The 19,329-nt window shown below is 46.4% G+C and overlaps 1 protein-coding gene across 1 annotated transcript in view; it reads left to right on the forward strand.

Annotated features, from left to right (window-relative positions):
- Window positions 1–19,329, forward strand: part of FAM193A (family with sequence similarity 193 member A) — a 134,869-nt gene that overhangs the window by 22,176 nt on the left and 93,364 nt on the right. The window contains exons 3-5 of the mRNA XM_007953495.2: window positions 6,044–6,204; window positions 7,156–7,323; window positions 18,488–18,722. Of these exons, the coding sequence (XP_007951686.1) occupies window positions 6,044–6,204; window positions 7,156–7,323; window positions 18,488–18,722 (564 nt within the window). The remainder of the gene's footprint in view (window positions 1–6,043; window positions 6,205–7,155; window positions 7,324–18,487; window positions 18,723–19,329) is intronic.

Below are 19,329 nucleotides of genomic sequence, written 5' to 3' on the forward strand. Positions count from 1 at the left end.
TTTCCACACAGCAGTTCACATACACTATGTCTCATGACATTGACTACAATTTACTCCAATGCAAAAGCTCCCTTCCCACTTCCTCCCCATAGTCACCTCTTCCCTGTGTCCATCCCTCCATGCACTTCTGTCCCCTGAGCTGTCTCTCTATGCATAAACAGCCCTTCTTTCTCCCATGGTTGTTCTCTCCAAGGAGTGTATCTACCTCAGGTAAATGCTCAACTCATATGCCTGTCTTTTGTCTGAAAGCCACAGGAGTGGGTTCAATTCCAGACCTGAAGGGCAGCTAGGGGCCATAGTCTCAGCGGTTCCACCAGGCTCTGTCAGACCAGCAAACCTGGTCCCCCCCCCAATTTTTTTTCCAAGTGATTTTGAGTTTTGTTCCACATTGTTTTCCCACTCTATCCAGGATATAGATCCCCCTCCGAGTGGTTGACATTTGTGACCAGGCACCATCTAGTTCTTCTGGTTTCCTAGTTGTATAGCCTGCAGATCTCATGGTGTACCAGTCGCTAATTGTTTCCATGAATCTTTGGTTTTCTTCATTCTTCTTTGGTCTGGACGAGGAGAGACCCATTGTTACGTCTAGATGGCTGCTTGCAAGCTTTTAAGATCCCAGTCACTACTCGCCAACGTAGGAGGTGGAACAATGTTTTGTGTAGAATGTTATAACAATTGAGCTTGGTGTCCCCTGCGACTATGGTCCTGAGCCCACAGGTTCAACTACTTGGTCCGTCTGGGTAGCTGGCTGTGACCAAGAAGTGACTACAGCCTTGTTCCTTATCAGCTCTACTATACACCTGGGAATTCTTACAGAACATACAAATAAACTTATACTACCATTGTCTGCCAGGCCTATACGTGGTCTTGGGTACACTCCTCGCTTCATAGGCATACCTAATAGTTCAGCCTGTCCACCCATCTATCCACCTGTATACCCATGTTTGCCTTCACTGACAAGGCAGTACTGTATGTGCAAAAGGGTTCATGTTTGTTGTCTGTACCTCCCATGTACCTCTCTCTGTCTTCGTCTTCCTCAGTGCCACTAAAGGTCATTGAGTTTCTCCATCACCTCTTTCCACAGGTGTAGTTGATCTGGTTCCTGTGTATTCCATTTGGTGAGGTCCAAGTATATAGTAGCTATTTATGTTGTTGAAAAAGGTGTATGCAGTGAATAAGGTACTGGTCTCGCAACATATGTGCTGGGGTCCTTGCTGTCATTTCTATCGCCAAAACCATATTTTACAACTATCAGTGCTTCGTCTTGTTTCCAACTTTTGCATCCAATCACCAGTAGTAATTAGTACATGTTAATTACATGTTCGGTCCATTTCAGTCAGCAGAAGTTAGTAAAAATCTTCAGTTTCCTCATCTTTGGCTTTGCTGGTTGGTGCATAATTTTGAATAGTAATAGTATTAACTGGTCTTTCTTGTTTTGTTGTTGTTAGGTGCCATTGACTCGTCTCTGACTTACAGCGACCCCGTGTTCAGCACAACAAAACACTGCCCAATCCTGTGCCGGTCTTACTTGTAGGCGTAGGGATAGTATCCTATCACTGACCACATTGTACTTTTAAGACAGATATTGAAACATCCTTTTGATAATGAATGTGACACCATTCCTCTTCAACTTGTCATTCCCAGCGTAATGGACCATATGATCTGATTCAAAACAGCCAATACTAGTCCAGTTCGGCTCACTAATGCCTAAGATACTGATCTTTATGTGTTCCATTTCATTTTTGAGAACTTCCAGTTTTCCTAGATTTGTACTTTGTATATTCCATGTTCCGATTATTAATGGATGTTTGCACCTGTTTCTTTCCATTTTTGAGTCGTTCCTCATCAGCAAATGAAGGTCCCAAAGCTGTACTCTAGCCATGCCATGGAGGCCAACCCCACTCTGAGGAGGCAGCGCTTCCTCAGTCGTCTGTTGGGCGCATCCCACTGGAGGCGCTCATCCTCTGGCAGCGTATCAGACAGCGTTTCAGGGCTCTTCGTAAGGTCTTCGGCGGCCAGTTCTTTGAGAAGCGGATGGCCCTGTCCTTCTTCCCAGTCTATCTTAGTCTGGAAGCTCCCTGCCCACCAAGGGTGACCCTGCTGGTATGTGAAATACTGGTGGCATAGCCTCCAGCCTCACAGCAATACTCAAGCCACCACAGTATGACAGACTGACAGATGAACGATGTAATATTTGTTTGGTAGGGGTTATCTGTTTTCTCATGATTGGGCTTTGTTAAGTTTTGTTTTAAAGGCATTTGTCCATTTAGTCTGTGTCGTCAAATGAATCGGCATGGATTTTTCATCATATTCTTTTATTTAGCTTTGTAATTTATGTAGAACCTGTATTAATGTACCCCGCCACCCCCACCCACCCACACTTTGATTCCTGATATTGATCATTTGAGTTTTTCTTTTTCATTGGCTAGAAGTTTATCAGTTTTACAGATGTTTTCAAAACACCAGGTTTTGGAACTGCCTTGAACATTTTTTCCAGTACAGGCCAGTGTCTGTTTGTCTGAAAGCTTTCCTTTTGCTTTTGTTTTTGAAAAATATTTTCCTACGTGTGTGATTCTAGGTTGTTGGAGTCTTCTCTGCCTTTTGCCTCGTTTCTGGGGAAAGTCTGTCGTCATTCTTTACATGTGTGCAATGTCTCTTTTTGTGCACCCCCTTCTAAGATTCTCACTTCATCAGTGGTTTCCAGCATTTGGATGTTGATGGACTGTGGTTTTCTTTGTATTAACATGCTTAGGATTAGTTGAGCTTCTTATAGATATGTTAGTGGATAATTTCCATCAAATTTGGAAGTTATGTGGCTTTGTAAACATGGAACCTCTTTTTCTGGGATGCTGTTATCGGAGTGCTAGGTGTCTTGATTGTGCCTTACCTAGGCTTTGTTCATTTTTCCTGGATTGGTTTTCTCTGTGCTTCCTATTGGACTTTCACTGCATGCCTTCAGTTTTACTGGTGCTTTACTCTGTCTGATTGCCTCTTCATCTATGTAGTAGGTACTTTATTTTCCACCTCTGTGTTCTGTGTACTTTGTTTTCTATTTAGAGTTTGCTCTCTGTGGTCGTGTTCCCTCTCCACATCCGTTTTTCCTCACTTTTTTTGCACACTGGGAGCTTATTTCTCGGTGCTGTTCTTAGAGTCTTGTTGGTTGGTTGCATCGTCTCTGTTATTTTTATCGATTGCTTGTCCTCCTGCATTAGCATTCTCTGCTTCTTTGGAAGCAGAGCTTTTGGATGCTGGATTTTGTGAAGTTTATGTTGCTGAGTGCTCCATTTTGCTGTATTCTTAAATTTTAAATTGTGTTGGACTCAAACAGACCTAACGAACGACAGATTAAATCTGTGTAAGATGCATATTAAGAGGTGATACATTTAAGGGTTTAATAGAAAGTCGTTACTCTTCCTGTTTTAAAAGACTTACCTTTATCTCCTGTCACCAGGAAATGTGACTTTTGAGGACCTTGATCTCTGTTCAGATGTGCAGCAAATACTGATGGGGTCTGTTCCGTGTGCCAGGTGCCCTTGTAGGTGCTGAGCTGTAGTGGTGAGCAGGTCAGAAAAGGTTCCTGCTGACATGGACGTTATATTCCCATGTTGAAGATGGGCTAAAACCAAGGAGGCATGTAAAACACCAGAATTTCAGATTCTGCCTCATAGCGACCCTATAGGACAGAGTAGAACTGCCTCAGAGGGATTCCAAGGATGTAGAGCTCTGGTAGCATAGTGCCTAAGGCACTTGACTGCTAACCAGAAGGCTGGCAGTTCAAACCCACCAGCCACTCCTTGGAAGGAAAATGGGGCAATCTACTTCCATAGTGATACTGCCTCGGAAACCCAAGGAGGGGTCACTATGAGTTGGGTCTGACTCGACAGCACGTAACAACAACAAATCTTGATAGAAGTACTCTGTCTCATCCATCTTTCATGGAACCACTCGTGGGTTTGAACCAGCGACCTTTTGGTTAGCAGCCCAGTGCTTTAACTACAGCACCACCAGAGTGCCTGAATTTCAGATAGCAGTTGGTAATTGTTTTGATTACCTAGTGCCCCTCTAGGAGCTCTGGTAGCATAGTGCCTAAGGCACTTGACTGCTAACTGGAAGGCTGGCGGTTCAAACCCACTAGCCACTCCTCAAAAGGAAGATGGGGCAGTCTGCATCAGTGATACTGCCTCGGAAACCCAAGGAGGGGTCGCTATGAGCTGGGTCCGACTTAACAGCACATAACAACAACAACGGTGCCACTCTAACAGAAGTTATCACAAATGGAATGGCTTTAACAAACAGGAGTTTATTCTCTTACGGTTTGGAGGCTTTAAGTCTGAGTTTAAAGCACCAGGCTCTAGGGGCTGGGTGAAAGCCCCTCAGCCTTGGGCTTCAGCTCTGCCTCCTGCTCCCAGCCCCCTGAGGCTGGAGGCTTTTCTTCACTCAGCTGCTGGCTGCTGAGGCTAACAAGCCCAAGGTAGGCAAATAAAATGGCATAGTCCCATTGTTACCAAACTACATTACAGGCCATTGATTGAAGCCCATTGAAAGTCCCAAGATCGGCAGAGCATGGCACAAAGACTTGGCTGCATGTAGGGTCCAAGCATGCCGTAAGCTAGAGGACCATTCCTAAAGCTGTTTCTTACATACGGGAAGCAGACCACATCCCTCAAGCAGCTACTCAGCTGCTTGTGTTAGATCTGCCATGGAGATGAATGCCAGTCTCCATCATGGGGAATAACTACCACCAGCTGCCCAGCCACTCAGTCAGGCCCAGCCAACTTGAACACAACCTTAACTACTACAGTAATGTACGGAGTTTCACTCGGGTGGTTAGGGTTGGTGTGTTAACCAGAGCCTAGTCAGCTCGGGGAAGGAAGTCAGGCAAAGGCCACAGCTGGGAGAATCCTCTGCCTCCAGGCTTTTCTGTGTGCAAGTCAGGGATCAGTGCGGGTGGGGCCCAGATGCCAGGCCGTCGCCCGGCCTTTGTGGATGCCCTTGTGCTCTGTCCGGTAGCAAACAGACAGGCGCTCTGACATCAGGCCAGACGAGCATCTCGCATGGGGTGAGAATCCAGGTGCCTCTGACTCTCTGGGGGCCTATAGCAAAGGCTCCACTTGGCTTGAGGAGATGAATCCCTCATCCTCCTCCTCTTTGTGGGAAAGAAGACATGGCAAGGTTCTCTGTGAGTTCCCCCCAGAAGCCCTGCTCCCTCATGTCTGCATGTACGCCTCTTTGCAGGCCATTGGGGTGGTGGTTGCGGGACGGTTGCCCCTGTAGGTGAGCCTGGTGTGGAGGCAGCAGCATCTTTCTTCACACTGTGGGGGTCCCACCTCCATTCTCAGCCCCAAGATTTGAGCTGAAGCTCCTGGACACCACAGTCCCATCCCACTCAGCTCCTGTTCCTGAGGAACCCAGGATGCCTTCTGGGATTCTGTCAGCAGCTGGGAGAAAGAGCAGTGGTATTAAGTTTTGAGAAAAGAGAAACAAAACAGGTGGTGGGAGCAGGACCAACAGGCTGCATTCACATTCTTGTTACTGCTTGTGGATGAAACCTGGACTGCCCTTTAGCCCTGTGGGGCATGTCCTCTTTACCCAGGAGTCCCTGGAGTTAGTGGAGCTCCAGATTCCTTGGGCCAGAGTGGCCTCTGCCCCTGTGGCCTGGCTGGGTCATAGGGGGGTGCAGCGTGGTTGCTAGGCTGGCACTAACTGCTGTCTCAGATGGCTCTGCAGTGCTCAGACGTGCTCACCGGGCGGCCATCCCACGTGCCCGTAAGGACACTGGAAGTGGGCTCTTTTCTAAAGATTGGAAGAAATTCCTTGACGGTCTTCATGGGATCATCATGGAAAATGCCAGAAGGAAGAAAACAACTGGTTCCGACAAAACTCTTGGGTCTTAGAAAATTTTTTTCGATCTAATCAGTTAAAATATTTTCAGTGTCTAGGTTTTAAAATTTTTCTAAAAGGCATTTTTGTGCACAATTACTAAAACTTGATGCTGTGAATGTTTGCGCATTGCTTGTCTACTAATAACCTGTTCTCCAAGCAGGGCCAAGATTTTCTCCTGCACAACCCACTTGGAGGATCGCAGCCCGAGGCAGGAGGTGGTGGCAGACTGGCTCTGGGCACTCAGACACTGCCCTCCACGGGGCTCAGCAACTCCAGCCCCACCGACGCAGCCTGCACCTGTGAGGCCTGCAGTGAGCACAGGTATGTGGTCTGGGTGCTGTGCTCTCTGGCCGTGACTCCTCCCTCAGCCAGGAGCAAGTACAGGCTTCAAGGAGGGTGAGACTAACTCAAGTTTGAGCTGTAACAGAAATCTGGGCTATCTTGATAAATAACACAAATGTTCCCACTCTCTTAAGAATAAGACTGTAGCCTTGTTCTTGTGAGGAATGACCAGATGAAAAAGGCAGAATGCCCTGACCGTGAGGAGGTCATACAAGAAAACAGTCCTCTGAGAAGCAGAGGAGATGCGCACAAGTCAGCAGAGTAGTGGGTCAGTGTAAGGAATCAGTACGGCAGCTTGGAGGAGGGAAATGGCCTCTGACTGGAGTGATGCAGGGAGGCTGGTGATAGGCAGCCGGATATGATCAAGGAGGATAGACTCAGGGATGAGTGGGGCGCAAAAATAGCCCTGCACCCCGCTTGGCAAAGAAGCCAAGAGGACCACATAATGACCCAGCTTTGTGGAGAGAGAGCGAGCCGCTTATGTGGGCACCCGGACAGTGACAGGAGGACCCGGAGGGAGATTTTGTGACGGTTCCTGTGGTGTGAGGAGTGGCAGCAACCTCACGGAGGTGCAGGTCTCAGGGACTGAGCAGATGAGGTGCCTGGAGGTGGTGCCTGGGGAAGCTATCAGTCTTCCCTCTGGTAACGAAAGACTGACGCTTGGCTCCTGGGAGGTGAGGAGATGGAGGAGTGCCAGGGAAAGTGGGTTTGAACTGACCAGGGAGGAGGCGGCTTCAGTGAACAGCATGACCCTAAAGGAGAGTGGAAATGGCGCCTGGGGATGGGGTGCAGGAGCTGTGTGTCTGTTGTCCACTCTGTGGAATGCTCTGAGGAAAGTCTTCGTGCCCTAAAGTAGTTTGTTAGGATGAGGAGGTGAAGTCGACTGTGCTTTTGTCTAACCCTGGCTCTTGGTGTTCTTGTCGTTTACAGAGACGTCTCCGCAGAGACAGAGCGAGAGTCTCAGCAGCTGCAGAATTACTGGTCAGAAGTGCGCTACATGGTGCGCTGCATATACCGCCAGGCCGGGACGCCGCTGGCGGACGACCAGGACCAGTCTCTTGTTCCTGACAGAGAGGGCATGAGGGAGCTGGTGGACAGGTACGTGTGGCCCCCATGCAGCCAGCCTTGTATGGCTGATAGTGGGTCCCGCAGGGAGCCTCTGTCCCACTCAGGGTGGGCGTTCTTGTGTTCTGTTCGTTGTGTGCCGTGTGACCCCTGCTGGCTCAGCCCTTGGTGCTTTTCAGAGTCTTTAGCTGACAAACTGGCAAAAGTGAGCCCTTTGGGTAAAAAATTTCCAGTTTTTCTAATTCTAATGGAAATGCTTGTCGCTGGTATAATAAAAAAATGGATGGAAATGTAGATATCACTTCCTCATGCTATTACAACTGGTAATAACACCCACCGTTTGTGAACTCTTCCTGTGTGTCAGGGGCCGTGCTAAGTGCTTTCCTGAGGACCTTTCTACGCAAGGAGAGGGCAGGGTAGAAGCACCCACTTAGGAGGTGACAAGGCAGGCCCAGGGAGACCGAGTGGCTCGTGAGTGAGCCCGAACGCATGAGTGGAGAGCCGCTAGGAGTCAGGCTGTCCATGTGGGTGTCTACTCACCGTCATGCCCATTTTCCAGGCTCAGTTGCACAGAAAGGAGCAGGGTCACAGGAGACTTAAGACACTGACTTTATTCTTCATCAGATAAATTATTTCTAGTAGCAACAGAAAGTTTGTGGTAGGCGTAATTTTTGTTCTTCATAGCTTGAGTGTACATCTTTTTGTCTTTTGAAATATTCTCAGGGAAAGCAGTAAATGTGAGTCACACATTAGTGGGTCCGTTCTCATGCTGGTGTCTTTTTCTCCCGCATTTTGGAGGAGCATCTTTGGATGTCTTATGAACTCTTGTTTGCTGCATAGTAGATTTTGCCCCATAGGCAGGAATAGTCATTAGCCTTGGGTTGTATTGATATATCACTTAGTTGATGAATTTGACCAACGCTTCAGGGTTTCAGCTCTGAAACACTGCTGGTACATGAGCTGGTTCCAGATGGTGTGTGCCTGTTTTTAGAAGTTAAGCTTGTTAATGAGCATCAGGAAAAAAATATACAACCTGCACACCAAACCCATGACTGATAGATTATTCATGCTCAGGAAGAAGCTAAAATAAAGTTTGAAAAATAAAATACAGAGTAAGGTCACCCAGAATGGTGCAGTGGAGACTGTGTGGGTCGGCCCTTTCACCAGAGTGGTGACTTAACGCAGACAGAGCGACAGGAATCAGTTGTTTCGGATTTTGGAACCTGATTAGACTGTTACAACAACCGTGGGAGGGTCTGATGAAGGAAGAAATTGCCAATCATTTGTAAGTGAGCTTGAAGGTAAAACCAAATCCAAACTCCTTGCCGTCAAGTTGATTCCAACTCATAGTGACCCCACTGGGTTTCTAAGGCTGTACATCTTTACAGAAGCAGACCACTTCATCTTTGCTTCCTCAAGGTGGCTGGTGGGTTCAAACCACCAACCTTCTGGTTAGTAGTCAAATGTCTTAACCACTATAACACCAGAGCTCTTTAAACTTGAAGATAAGACAGTTGAAATTATTCAGCTTCATGACTAAAAAAGAATTAATAACAATGAACAGAGCCAGAGCAACTTGTGGGACAACTGAAGACCAACCTGTACATCATAGGAGTCCCAGAAGGAAAGACAAAGAAAGGGGCAGAAAGAATAGTTAAAGAAATAGTGGCCGAAAGCGTCCCCTGTCTGATGAATGACGTGAAACTACACATCAAGGCACCCAGACCAACTGCAGGCAGCACACACAGAGACTCGCACTGGGACACACTATAGTCAAGCTGTTGAAAACCAAGGGGGAAGAAAAGAAACTTGAAAACTGCAAGATTAAAGAGGCCAGTTGTCAAATAGAAAGGGTGTCCAGTAGAGTACAGCAGCTGCAGTCTCGTCAGAACAGAGGGAGGCCAAGAGGCAGCCCTGACAGGACCACAGCAACGTTGAGGCGAGACTCTGTGTCTGCCACAGCCGTCCTCAGGGATGAAGGAGAAATTCAGACATTGCTCGATAAGCACACTGCCAGTACCACCCGTCACCCATTCAGGAAATGCTGAAGGAAGTCTTTCAGGCCCAAGTGGGAAGGCTCTAGACAGTAACTTGGAGCTGTGAGAAAAAGGACAAGGGAAAGGTAACTACGTAGATAAATGTAATAACCTGTGTCATCACTTTTGGTTTGTAATTCCTCTGTTTTCATATGTGATTTACAAGATAAATGCATAACACACTTAAGTATAAATCTATATTAATGGACACACTGATGTAATTTGTAACGATATATGAAGAGGGAAGGATGGAGATCTAGGAGCAGAGTGTATTCCAGTCAAACTAGGTATTATTTAAAATAGGTGGGTATAAGTTTAAGATATTAATTATAATCGTCAAGGTAACCACTAAGAAAATAACTTAAAAATATATGGAAAAGGAATCAAAAAGATTTACCACAGCAATTCAATAAATATAAAAATGTCAGTAATGGAGGAATTGAGCAACAAAAACATATAAGGCATACAAAAAAAGAGTAGCAAAATGACAGAAGTAAATTCTTCCTTATCGGTAACTACTTTAAATATAAATGGCCTAAACTTTTTATTGAGAGGAAGAGAATTGCAGATGGGTTTGAAAAACCATTCTCTAGCTGCTGTCTACAAGAGACTTTAGATACAAAAACACAAAGAAGTTGAAAATAAAAGGATGGAAAAAGATACTCCATGCAAATAGGAACCAAAAAAGAGGGGGTGATTGTACTGTTAGCAGACAGAATACCTGAAAAAGTTTACGTGGGACAAAAAGGACATTACAGCAAGACGATGCATCAATTACAGACTTATGCGTATGTAGCAACAGATCCTCAAAACATGGAAGCAAAAATGGGCAGAGTTGAAGGGAGAAATAGTTCTACAATAGTAGCTGAGAGGCAGATATCCCACTTCCATTAGTAGATAAAAACAACTAGATGGAAATCAGTAAAGAAATAAGGGGACTTAAGAACACCATAAAGCAGTTGGACCTAACAGTCCATCATGTGTCTGTCGGTCTGCCCTACTGTGGTACTTGTGTGTTGCTCTGGTGCTGGAATGCCACCAGTATTTCATGGGTAACTGGCAGGGTCACCATAGTGGACAGGTTTCAGTGGAGCCACCAGACTCACAGAGCCTGGGAAGAAAAACCTAGCCAGGTCCACTTCTGAAAAATTGGCCACTGAAAACCTTACAAATAACGATAGAAGATTGTTTGCTATGATGCCGGAAGATGATGAGCCCCTCAGGTTGGAAGGCATTCAGAAAAAGATTATAAATATCCATTCATAACTGGAATGTGGAAAATATAAATTACGAATCTGGGAAAATTGGAAATTGTAAAAAAAATTAAAAAGGAAATGGAACACATTAATGAGCTGGGATGAACTGGTACTGGCCGTTTTGAAATAACAGTCACATAGTCTACTGTGCTTGGTATAACAAATTGAAGAAGAATGGTGTTGTGTTCATTTTCTAAAAGAATATTTCAAGATCTGTCCTGGAGTACAGTGCTGTCAGTGATAGGACAATATCCATATGCCTAAAAGAAAGACCAGTTAATACCATTATGATTCAAATTTATGCACCAACCACCAAAGCCAAAGATGAAGAAATTGAAGATGATAACCAACTTCTGCAGTTTGAAATGAATCAGGCATGCAGTTAGGCTGCATTGATAGTTACTGTTGATTGGAATGTGAAAGTTGGAAACAAAGAAGAAACATTGGTCGTTAGAAAATAAGTCCTTAGTGATAGAAGTGATATTAGAGATTGCATGATAGGATTTTGTGAGACTAAATTATTCATTGCAAATACCTTTTTTCAAAAACATAAACAGTGACCTGTACCTGGACCTCATTAGATGGAGTACACATGAATCAAATTGACTCCATCTGTGGAAAGAGACAGTGGGGAAGCTCACTTATAATCAGAACAAGGCCAGGGGCTGACTGTGGAACAGACCATCAGTTGCTCAAATACCAGGTAAAGTTGAAGCTGCAGAAAATGAAAACAGATCCACAAGAGCCAAAATGACCTTGATAATATCCCACCTGAATTTAGAGACCATCTCAACGGATTTGATGTGTTGAACACCAATGACTGAGGACCAGATGAGTTGTAGGATGACTTCAAGGAAATCATACATGAAGAAAGAAAAAGGTTATTAAAAAGATGGGGAGGAACGGAAAGACCAAAATGGACGTCAAAAGAGATCCTGAAACTTGCTATCGATTCAGCGGAAGGAAGAAGTGATGAAGTAAAAGATCTGAACGGAAGATTTTAAGGGGTGGCTTGAACACAAAGTATTATAATGAAATGTGGAAAGAATTGGAATTAGAAGATCAAAAAGGAAAAACGTGTTCAGCATGCTCAAGCTTGAGAGAATTGAAGGAAAAAAAAAGCCTCAAGTTGCAACATTAAAGGAGTGCGTCAGGGTTGTATTCTTTCTCCACACTTATTCAATCTATATGCTGAGCAAATAATCCGAGAAGCTGGACTATATGAAGAAAAACGTGGTATCAGGATTGGAGGAAGAATCATTAACAACCTGAGATATGCAGACGATACAACTTTGCTTGCTGAAAGTGAGGATGACTTAAGGCACCTACTGATGAAGGTTGAAGAATACAGTCTGCAGTATGGATTACATCTCAACATAAAGAAAACAAAAATCCTCACAACTGGACCAATGAGCAGCATCACAATCAATGGAGAGAAGATTGAGGTTGTCAAGGAATTCACATTGCTTGGTTCTACAATCGATGCCAACGGAAGCAGCAGTCAGGACATTAGACGACATGTAGCATTGGGAAAGTCAACTGCGAAGGAACTGTTTCAAGTGCTGAGGAGCAAGGATATCTCCTTGAGGACTAAGGTGTGCCTGACACAAGCCATGATATTTCCAATCACCTTGTATGCATGTGAGAGCTGGACAATGAATAAGGAAGACCGAAGAAGAGTTGATGCTTTTGAGTTGTGGTGCTGGCGAAGAATGCTGAAAGTACCGTGGACTGCTAAAAGAACTAACAGATCTGTCCTGGAGGAAGTGCAGCCAGAATGCTCCTTGGAAGCGAGAATGGCCAGACTTCGTCTCACCTATTTTGGTCATGTTGTCAGAAGGGACCATTCCCTGGAGAAGGATGTCATGCTTGGTAGGGTGGAGGGTCGACGAAAGAGGGGGAGGCCTTCAACGAGATGGATTGATACAGTGGCTGCGATGATGGGCTCGAGTATAGCAGGGATTGTGGGTCTGGTGCGGGATCGGGCAGTGTTTCGTTCTGCTGTGCATGGGGTCGCTATGAGTCGGAAATGACTCGACGGCACTTAACAACAACAACAACAACATGGGCTCTGTATCGGACTACACAGGAGGCATCTAGGGGAGATGGAAGGATACACAGAGCCCTGTCCCAAGAAGAACCGGTCAGTGTTTGACCACTTCAGGAGGTCACATATAATCAGGAACTGATGGTATCGAAGGAAGAAGTTCAAGATGTATTGAACACACTGGCAAAAAACAAGGTTTCAGGAATTGATGGAATACCCATTGAGATGTTTGGATGCAACACTGAAAGCGTTCGCTTGTCTGTGCGAATAAATTTAGAATACAGCTCCCTGGCCAGCTGACTAGAAGAAATTCGTATTTGTGCCCATTCCAAAGAAAATTGACCTAATGGAGTGCAGACATTATCTAACAATATCATTAATATCAATTCAAGTAGAATTTTGCTGAAAATAATTCAGAAATGGTTGCAGCAGTATACAGAGAGGGCACTGCCAGAAATCAAGCCAGATTCAGAAGAGGATGTGGAACAAGGGCTATCCCTGCTAAAAGGAGGAGGAGCTTGGCTCAGAGCAGAGAATACCAGGAAGGTGTTTACGCATGTTTATTGACTGTGCAAAGGCATTTGGCTGTGTGGATTATAACAAATTATATGGATAGGATTACAAAGAATGGGAATTCCAGAACACTTAATTGTACGCATGAAAAACCTTTGCACCGACACAGAGGTAGTTGTTCAAACACTGCATGGTTTAAAATCAGGAAAGGTGTGTGTCGGAGCTGTATCCTCTCACCATACTTAGTTGATCTGTATGCTGAGCAAATAATCCGAGTAGGTGGACTCTGTGAAGAAAAATGAGGCATCAGCATTGGAGGAAGACTCATTAACAACCTGCAGTGCCTAGAGAGCACACCCTCGCTTGCTGAAAGTGAAGAAGTCTTGAAGCATTTACTGATGAAGATCGAGGACCATATAGTCTTCACTATGATTACACATCAACGTCAAATAAAAATCCTCACAGCTGGACCAGTAAACAACATCCTGATAAATGGAAAAAGGATTAATGTTGCCAGGGATTTCCTTTTACTTGGATCTACCATCAACCCCCGTGGAAGCAGCAATCAGGAAATCAAAAGACGTAATGTACTGGACAGGTCTGCAAAAGACCTCTTTAAAGTGCTAATGAGCAGAGATGTCACTTTGAAGACTAAGGTGTGCCTGACCGAAGCCATGATGTCTTCAGTTACCTCACAGACATGGGAAAGGTAGACAGTGAATAAGGAAGATAACAGAAGAGCCGATGCCTTTGAATTGTGTTAGTGAAGGACACAGTGAAAATACCGTGGACTGCCAGAAGAAGGAACGAGAAAGGAGCAAATCTGTCCTGGAAGAAGTGCTGACAGAATGCTCCTAGAAACGAGAATGGCCAGACTTGGTCTCCCTCCTTTGGTCATATTGTCAGAAAGGATCAGTCCACGGAGAAGGAAATCATGGTTGAATGAAGTAGGGGGTCAGTGAGAAAAGAGAAGATTCTCAACAGGATGACTTGACATAGTGACTGTAACAGTGGGTTCAGGCATGGCATCTGTTGTGAGGATGGCGCAGGACCAGGCAATGTGCGTTCTGTACGTAGGGTCACTATGAGTTGGGTCCAATTGGATGGCACCTAACAGCAACAGCAACAACAGAATAGACAGCAACAAAAAGTAGGGTAGAGGCTTCCAGGGCCTTGAGGGGATCAGATGGCAGGATGAGAGGAATTAAAAGTTCACTGTCTAATAGCTCCCTTACCTTTCTTTTTATGATGTTACTGCCACCACGTAGATTGACATTATATGTATGCACAGGCTGTATGTGTCAACAGACACTTTACCAAAGATTGTTGGGCAGCCAACAAACATATGAAGAAATGCTTACGATAATTAGCTGTTAGAGAGATGCAAATCAAAGCGAAAATGAATCATCTAATTGCAGCAATGATAGCAAAGTTCAACAGGACAGAAAACAAGAAATGGTGGCGAGGGTTTGGAGAGATTGGGACTCTCATATACTGCTGGTGGGACTGCAGAATGATACAAGCACTGTGGAAAATGGTGTGCCTCTTCCTTAACAAGCTGGAACTAGAAATAACCATTTGATCAAGCAATCCTATTACTAGGAATATGTCCTAAAGAGGTGAGATTCAGGACACGAACAGATAGATACATGCACACCCATGTTCATCAGAGCACTATTCACAGTATCAAAGAGGTGGAAACAGGTAACCTAAGTGCCCATCAACAGATGAATGGTTAACCAGATTATGGTACATACAACCAATGGACTACTATACAACATTTAAAGAATAATGAATAACCCAGTCAATCACCTCATAACATGGATGAACTTGGAGGATATTAAGCTGAGTGAAATAAGTCAGTCACAGAAGGACAAATATTATATGTCCATTATTGTAAAAAGTAGGAGCTCTGGTGGTGTAGTGCCTAAGGCATTTGTCTGCTAACCAGAAGCTGGTGGTTCAAACCCACCAGCTATTCCTCAAAAGGAAGACTGGGCAATCTACTTCCGTAGAGATACCACCTTGGAAACCCAAGGAGGAGGGGTCACTATGTTTTTTTGTTGTTGTTGTTTGGTATTGTAAAAAGTCATGGAAAGGTTTGCACAGGGAAAGAAATTTTTTTGTTGGTTACCAGGGATGGGAAGGTAAGGAAAATAGATGGATAATTAAGAGAGAGGTTTGATATGGGTGAAGGGAAAAGCAGTATCACAAAAGCATGTGACTAGCACAGTATCACTAAGGAAAAGGAAGAGAAGGAGAGGTGCCTAAGAGGTACAGACAATAAAGGCAGGTACTGTTACAGACACAATACTGCATCATCAGTGACAGCAAACACTAATCTATGGGTGGATACGCAGGCAGACAGGTATGGATAGGCAAGTGGGAAAATGCCCATGACCATATGTAGGTTTGGCAGATGATGTCCCTACATGTGTATTTGTATCTGCTACAGAAATGCCCAGGAGCTCTCGTAGCATAGTGCCTAAAGCACTTGACTGCTAACTAGAAGGCTGCCAGTTCAAACCCACCAGCCACTCCTCGGAAGGAAGGTTGGGCAATCTACTTCCGTAGTGATACCACCTTGGAAACCCAAGTCGGGTCCAACTCAACGGCCTGTAACAATAACAACAACATAAAAATGTCCATAATGCAGTTAAAACATAACAAGAGGCAAAGTTAGGATGACTTCATAGCCACAAATAAGCACCTTGAGGGAATGGGTAGCTGGCCTATGAGTTGGGGACCATGGCCATGGGGAACATCAAGCTCAATTGCTCAATTGGCACAGCATGGTATACAAAACTGTTGTTCTGCATCTTCGATGAGTAGCAACTGGGTTAAAAGCTTGCAAGTGGCCATCTGAGTGGCACCTATTGGTCTCTCCTCGTCCAGAGCAAAGCAGAGTGGAGAAAATTAAAGATGCGTGGAAGCAGTCGGTGCAGAGGACTATTGTAACACACAGACCAGAAGAGCTAGACGGTGCTCGGCCACCAGCACCGCCCAGGAAAGGGATCAAAGCTGGAGACACGATCCAGAGTGGGAGAAGAATGTGGACTAAAACACAGACTCTTTTATATAAAAAAAGAGACCAGGCTTACTGGTCTGATAGAGACTGGTGACATCCCCAGGACTATGGCCCTGAGTCACCCTTCCGGCCTGGAATTGATCTCACTCTTGGGGTTTAACTCTTAACCAAATGATAGGCCTACAAGCTGAATACCTGCACCAGGGAAATACACTCCTTAGAACCCTCGCCCATGGGAGATGAGAAGAGTAGGGAGACAGGAATGCATAGGCAAGAAGTAAAAAAAAAAAAAAATCCAGGGGCCTAATGGGAGCTCTGGTGGCATAGTGCCTAAGGCATTTGACTGCTAACCAGAAGGCTGGCAGTTCAAACCCACAAGTCAGTCCTCAGAAAGAAGGTTGGTCAATGTACTTCTGTAGAGATACTGCCTTGGGAACCCAAGGAGGAGTCGCTGTGAGTCAAATTGACTTGAGGGTAGTGAGTGAGTTGAAGGGGGATCAGGTGAGCGCATGAGAGGAATGACCAGTGACTGTTTATTAGGTCCCTTACCTTCCTTTCTACGGTATTACTGCCACTACTTCGAGTGCCATTGTAGAAATGAGCAGGCTGCAAGTGTCCCAGGGAAGGAGTGCTTCCTGAGTCTTTATCTTCAGTGGGCCGGGACAGAATCCAGCCCCTGTCAGGGTGCCTGCGTTTACTCAGTGAATCGAGGACGGAATGAACAAATGGACATCACCTTCAACGTATTCCTGCTTCTGTTACAAAAGTACCACTTGCTCGTTTCATTAAATTTATAAGTAAGAAACAAAGAAACAAAACTAAACAGCACCTGTAATTCCACCGTGCCAAGAGAACTAGGAGATGTCAGCCCGTTTGGAAGCGTAACTCTCCTGTGACAGGTGACTGCTTCGGTTTCAGGGGACGTTTGTTGTGATTGGAATTACATTGCTAGGCTCGACGTTTAAAGTAACTGTCTTCAGTGTACTAGGCACAATGGGAATCCATTAATTTGTGCTGTTACGTAAGGCTACACTTGTCCCACTGCCAGATTTTGCTTCCCTCTTGACTCTTGCGGTGCAGGTGGTGTGGTTAATTGAAACTGGAATAGGTAACAACCTAGGTTCTAGAGCCCCTGTTCATTTGCTTTAACCGAATGTGGTGTCCCGAAGGTAAGAGCTTCACAATGTAAGGGGCAGGAACTGAGCTTACCAGTCCTGGTTCTTTCGGTGGTTGCTTCTGACTGGTCTTTGGGGTGCTGGGTTGGTGCTCAGTTGCCACCTAGAGGCGCCTCTGCAGTACATCATGAAGAGGAGTGTTGGCGGTAGCCATGGGAACACCAGGTAGTCTAGAGCCAGGTTACAGTTGGGTGATCTCCAAAGCTGGAAGGCAGTATGTGGAAAAGTTCACTGCAGTTGTTGCCCGCCGGTGGGACAGGTACCCGCTTTCCCCCCTCTATTGAGCGTACAGATTTCATTCTATACGTTCTTCCTGCTTCCTTGGTGAGGTATTCAAAGATGGAAGAAACCACCTCTCACGTTCCCTCTGATTGGAGACTTGTTGCTGCCCCTTGGGGGCCTGCTCTGCTGCACCTCGTGGCTCCACTGTCCTCTCTCCAGGTGCTGCTGCCTTTCCGTCTGTTTGCATCCACATGTTCAGGAATTGTCATTTTCAGTGCTCGTTTGGTGATCTGGAGGTCGGTCTTGGCCTAGCTGTGTGCCGTTGAGTCACCTCGGACCCTCAGTGGCCCTGTAGGATGCAGTAGAACTGCCCCTTAGGGTTTCCTAGGCTGTCACCTTCACAGGGCAGACCACCAGGTCTTTGTTCTGCAGAGCAGCTGGTGGGTTTGAACCACTGACCTTGTGTTTATTAGCAGCCGAGTGCTTAACCATCTTGCCACCAGGGCTCCTTCAGCCTAGCTTAGTGGATTGGGACTATACATTCAGAGCCAGGCTACTGAGAACCATTCCACGCTCTGCCCCCTCTGGCTGTGGGGCCTCAGACCAGTCACCTAGCCTGTGCGTGCCTGAGTGCTCCCATCCCTAACGTGGACACGACACACTGCCCGCCAGGGCAGGATCCCACACGCTGAAGCACGTGAAATGTGTTCCTGCAGGTGCTGGCTGGCTGTTAATCGGCTGGTGACTTTGCCTGAGCTCCTGAGGCTCTGTGTGGGCTGCCTGCCTGATCGTACCTCTCAAAGGTGAAGGTTACGGTCATCGGCCCGGAGTGTGGCGTCAGCAAAGGTGCCCACCCCTGCAGAGAGGTGGTCTGCTGTGCCGGCTGGCCTGGGTGAGCCCTGACTCTGTTTTCTGTGCAGGCTGTGTGAGAGGGACCCCTACCAGCTGTACCAGCGCCTGGAGCAGCAGGCCAGCGAGTACGTGCTGGAGATGAAGGCTCGGCTCCTCAGACAGCTGTCGGCCGCAGCCAAGGTGAAAGCGCCCTCTGCCGTCCAGGGCCCGCCCCAGGCTCACCAGTTCGTCTCCCTGCTGCTGGAGGAGTACGGCGCCCTCTGCCAGGCAGCTCGCACCATCAGCACCTTTCTGGGCACTCTGGTAAGAGACGCTGTGCTTCCTTTATGCCTGTTGCCGATAGGGTGGCTTAAAGAGAGGAAGTGGGTGGGCACTGAGGTGTAAGGCTGCTGCCCTTTTCTCGGGCCACTCCGCACCCCTCACCTTCCCTGAGGCCTGGTTCAGGCGGGTAGGAGAGAACCTGTGTTGGACTTGGCACTTGGGTTCCTCTTTCTACTCCTCTTTTCTTGGTGTCCACATATTTTCCTCTGGACTTCGCTGCTGAAGAAAAGAATCGGTAGCCAGACGGTACCTCATGGAAACACTGTTTGGGGTGACCCTAGGGCTTGGTGAGCAAGGTAGCAGGGCCAGTTCAGGTAAAGGACAGCGTGGGCATGCACGCGGACAGGGAGGAGGAGGTTTAAAGGACGGTTTTGTGTTTTCAGTTCATTGAATTGTGTTTGGTGGTCGTAGGGACCATGGTGCACAGAACGCGGAGGGAGGCATCTTGCCAGGCCTGTGGCTGCGCCCCAGCCTTTGTTGACCCACTCAGCCGCCCAGATCGAAGGCCTCAGCCCACCTTCAGGGTCTCCCAGTCCTGCTGACGGAGACTGACGGCTGTGCTCTCATTGGGCCTCTCGCCACCTCCTAA

The sequence above is a fragment of the Orycteropus afer genome, unplaced genomic scaffold, assembly GCF_000298275.1.
Source record: "Orycteropus afer afer isolate SDZICR_OR568_19922 unplaced genomic scaffold, OryAfe1.0 scaffold00398, whole genome shotgun sequence".
In the NCBI taxonomy this organism is placed as follows: domain Eukaryota; kingdom Metazoa; phylum Chordata; class Mammalia; order Tubulidentata; family Orycteropodidae; genus Orycteropus; species Orycteropus afer.